General features: G+C 37.5%; 1 protein-coding gene across 1 annotated transcript in view; it reads right to left on the bottom strand.

The window, feature by feature from the left end:
• Positions 1 to 1,206: 1,206 nt before the first annotated feature.
• Positions 1,207 to 4,242, bottom strand: part of LOC137621826 (uncharacterized) — a 29,392-nt gene continuing 26,356 nt past the window's right edge. Inside the window, exon 3 of the mRNA XM_068352333.1 lies at positions 1,207 to 1,212. Within this exon, the coding sequence (XP_068208434.1) occupies positions 1,207 to 1,212 (6 nt within the window). The remainder of the gene's footprint in view (positions 1,213 to 4,242) is intronic.

Genomic DNA, 4,242 nt, shown 5'->3' on the forward strand with positions numbered 1-4,242 from the left:
ATGTATGTATGTATATGCACGACCAACAATAAGCCCCCACGCCAACCAAGCTAGGATCAAGGACGGCCAGGCAATGGTTGCTGATGACTCAGCCGATAGACCTATAAGTTCCCCCAACCCCTCATCCTATAGCTCCCAAGAATGGTGAGGTAGCAACCAAGGTAACTAACGAGTTTGAGCGGGACTCGAACCCCCCAGGGACGTTACCACATCGACCACAATATTTGGAACATTATTGTTACGATATATATCTACTGTTGATTGTATGCGATTATTATCAAGGATGTCAAATTTTGAAGAACTCATATTTCCAGTCTGGATTAAATACTCCACCGACACTTACTAACTGAGGAGAGAGAGAGAGAGAGAGAGAGAGAGAGAGAGAGAGAGAGATCGAGAGAGAGAGATCCTGACTGTAATTAAAAAGGGAACGTCTCACGTTGTATTTTCGAACTCGTTAAGCCTTTTTTTATCATTTTTTTTTTACACCCCCTTGACTGGTGGACTTCAAGCTGCTAGCAACTACAAGTCATTAGAGTAATTGCCTTATGCTTATGGTAATTAACGCCCGTTACCATTTGACAGCTCGCTCTCTCTCTCTCTCTCTCTCTCTCTCTCTCTCTCTCTCTCTCTCTGGAAAATTGAGTTGGCTTACCTTTATTCTCTCTCTCTCTCTCTCTCTCTCTCTCTCTCTCTCTCTCTCTCTCTGGAAAATTTAGTTGGCTTACCTTTATTCTCATTATCTCTCTCTCTCTCTCTCTCTCTCTCTCTCTCTCTCTCTCTCTCTCTCTCTCTGGAAAAATGAGTTGGCTTACCTTGACTGAAGATGAGTAATGTTACACTTTCATATTGAAATCAACGTTGCCATAAGTGTATCAAGATTTAATTTCGTAATGGATCGATAAATATGCTTTGAAATCCACTATACTAGCGTGGCTTTGATCCGTCTTTCGTTTCCAACATTTAAATACAAAGCCATGAACGTCAACTCTAACCTAACCTAACCAAGTATAGATGTATATGCGTCACTGGCTTGCTGTTAACGCAAGTGTTACGACACTGAACAAGTGTTTCTCGTAATCCTTGTTTCGATGGCATAGTTTTTTTTTTTTTTTTGGAAACAATTTTAAAAGATGAATGAATGTTTTTTTCGAGCGACAAATTACTGTTTTTCGAAAACCTGTTCGGCTTATTTCCGAGGCTGTTTTAAACCTGTGGGGAGAAGGAATGTTTTAGATTATAATTCAATCTCTGGGAAATGAGTGTATTTTCATTATCCATGTTCAATTTTTGAAGGGATTTTCCTATGAAAAGTTAGGATAGATTAAGCAAAGAAAGGTCAGGTCGAATGATGCATGACGAAAGAAGGGAGATAGAGGTCAGGTAGAATAAGACAGAAAAAGTCGATACAGAATGAGGCAGAAAGATTAGAAAAATAGTCATGACAAAGGAGCATAGCAAATTGTCAGGCAGAATGAGACAGAAAAAATCAATACAGAATGAGACAGAAAGATATAAAAGTCTGGACAAAAGAAGGAAGATAAAGGCCGGGCAGAATTAGACAGAAAAAAAAATCAGTACAAAATGGGACAAAGATAAAGAAACGTCAGGACGAACAAACATAGCAAAAGGTCAAGCAGAGTAAGACAGAAAAATTCCAGACAGAATGAGGCAGAAAGATAAAGAAAGGTCATGACGAAAGAACATAGCAAACGATCAGGCAGAATTAGACGGGTAAGGTCAAGGCTGAATAAGAAAAAAAAAAATTAGAAAATGAATAATGACAATAGTAGACAGGCAAAACGGTCAGACGAAAAAGACAGAAAAAAGTTTCAAGACTGAACAAAGCGGTAGGGTAAGGGAGTTATGAATCTCCCTGTTGGCACAGGCGTTTTATCAGAGTAAGATCCCTGATAGTGTTAACCTTTAATAGACCCCAAGAGGGGTTTAGTAGTCACCCCTCAGCAATTGGTGAAATTAAAAAAACGTAGAAAGATGCACCCTGAGACCAGCCAAGATACACAAGATGCACTCTTGGTATCTGGCAAAGCACACAGGCGATATATCTATCTAATCTGTCAAAGCAGATAAGATACTGTATATCCTTCAGATCTATCTAAATGCTAATAATATCTACTCCTCGAATTCCTACTATAGATATATCCTTGAGATCTATCAAAATACTAATAATATATACTCCTCGAGATCCTACAGTAGATATATCCTTCAGATCTATCAAAATACTAATGATATCTACTCCTCGAATTCCTACAATAGATATATCCTTGAGATCTATCAAAATACTAATATCTCTACTCTTCGAGATCCTACACCAGCTATATCCTTGAGATCTATCAAAATACTAATAATATTTCTACTCCTCGAGTTCCTTGAAATTTATCGAAGCACAATTGATACATCCTCTTAACCAGTCAAGTACACAGCATGTATCATTGATATTTGGCAAACCGCTCAAGATGTCTTATCACCTAAGTACACCTGGGGTTAGTAATGTTCTATGTTACCATAAATGAAGATAAGATAAGACGTCACATGAATTAGCATGGTCATGTTGGTGTGAAATGCTTTTAGGGATGTCTCGATTTGTTCATGACTGAGTTACGAAAATCTGAGAATATTCTCAACATCTGTAGTCCATTTCTTTTACCGAGGCAGATTTGCACAGACTCCCAGCGGTGCCTTTTTAGCTCGGAAAAGTTTCCTGATCGCTGATTGGTTAGAATTATCTCGTCCAACCAATCAGCGATCAGGAAACTTTTCCGAGCTAAAAGGACACCCCTGCAAGTCGGTGCAAAACTGCCTCGGTGAAAGAAATGGACTAAAGTAAACTTTATGCTCAATTCGTTAATGTTAGTCCCTTTGAAATTAGCTAATTTTTCTGATTTTAAAAGATGCAGTGGATGAAATAGTCTTAGATAAGGTTATAATTCCACTTTGGGAGTGAGGAAGCATAAGGATTGTATCAAGTTGTTATATAAAGCGTTCGTTGACTAAAATTTTCAAGAGGAGCTTTGTAAATGTAGTATTTGCGAGATATCTAAAATACTAAATTTACTAATACTGCAATCCTCTCTCTCTCTCTCTCTCTTTCTCTCTCTCTCTCTCTGGGGGGGGGGGTAGAGGAAATAGAATAGCTTCGTAAATGTATGATTTGCGAGATATTTAAAATACTAAATTTACTAATACTGCAATCTTCTCTCTCTCTCTCTCTCTCTCTCTCTCTCTCTCTCTCTCTCTCTCTCTCTCTCGGGGGGGGGAGGGAGGGAAATAGAATAACTGTGGAATAAACCACTTCTCAGACTCCCATGAACTTCTAATGAGTGGGAAAGAACTGTGTTATTGTGGTCGTGCGAAGAACCCCCACTGTGGGGTCTGGATGAACCCCACCGTGGGGTCTCGATGAGCCCCACTGTGGGGTCCCATGGCCCCAAAGCTCTATAATAAGGGGCTTTTGGTTTCGATGTAAAGGTCGTCCCAGGTTTTTGTTCCTCTGGTGTGGTTTTTTTTTTTTTTTTTCATCTTTATTCATGTATGCAGAGGAATGCGATCGAGCAGAGAGTTTTATTATTATTATTATTATGATTATTATTATTATTATTATTATGATTATTATTATTATTATTATGATCATGATCATAATTATTATTATTATTATGATCATAATTATTATTATTATTATTATTATCATTATTATCATTATTACTTGCTAAGCTATACCCCTAATTGGAAAAGCTGAATGCTATTATTATTAGCGATGCTACAACCTTAGTTGGAAAAGCAGGATGCTATAAACCCAAGAGCTCCAACAGGGAAAAATAGACGTTAGGGAAGGAAATAAGGAAACGAAGAAACTACAAGAGGAGTAATGAACAATTGATATAACATATTTTCAGAAGCTTCAACATCAAAATAGATCATACATAAAAAACTATTAAAATAAAAAACTTATGTCAGCCTGTTCAACATAACCTTCGTAGCAAGTTTTGCACTTTTGAAGTTTCACCGATCAACTACCTGATTAGGAAGATCATTCCACAACTTGGTCACAGCTGGAATAAAACTTCTAGAATACTGAATAGTATTGAGTCTCATGATGGAAAGGGCCTGGCTATTAGAATCAACTACATACCTAATATTACGAACAGGATTGTAATGTCCAGGAAAACCTGAATGTAAAGGATTGTTAGAATTATGAAAAATCTTATGCAACATGCATAACGA

The sequence above is a fragment of the Palaemon carinicauda genome, chromosome 28, assembly GCF_036898095.1.
Source record: "Palaemon carinicauda isolate YSFRI2023 chromosome 28, ASM3689809v2, whole genome shotgun sequence".
NCBI lineage: Eukaryota > Metazoa > Arthropoda > Malacostraca > Decapoda > Palaemonidae > Palaemon > Palaemon carinicauda.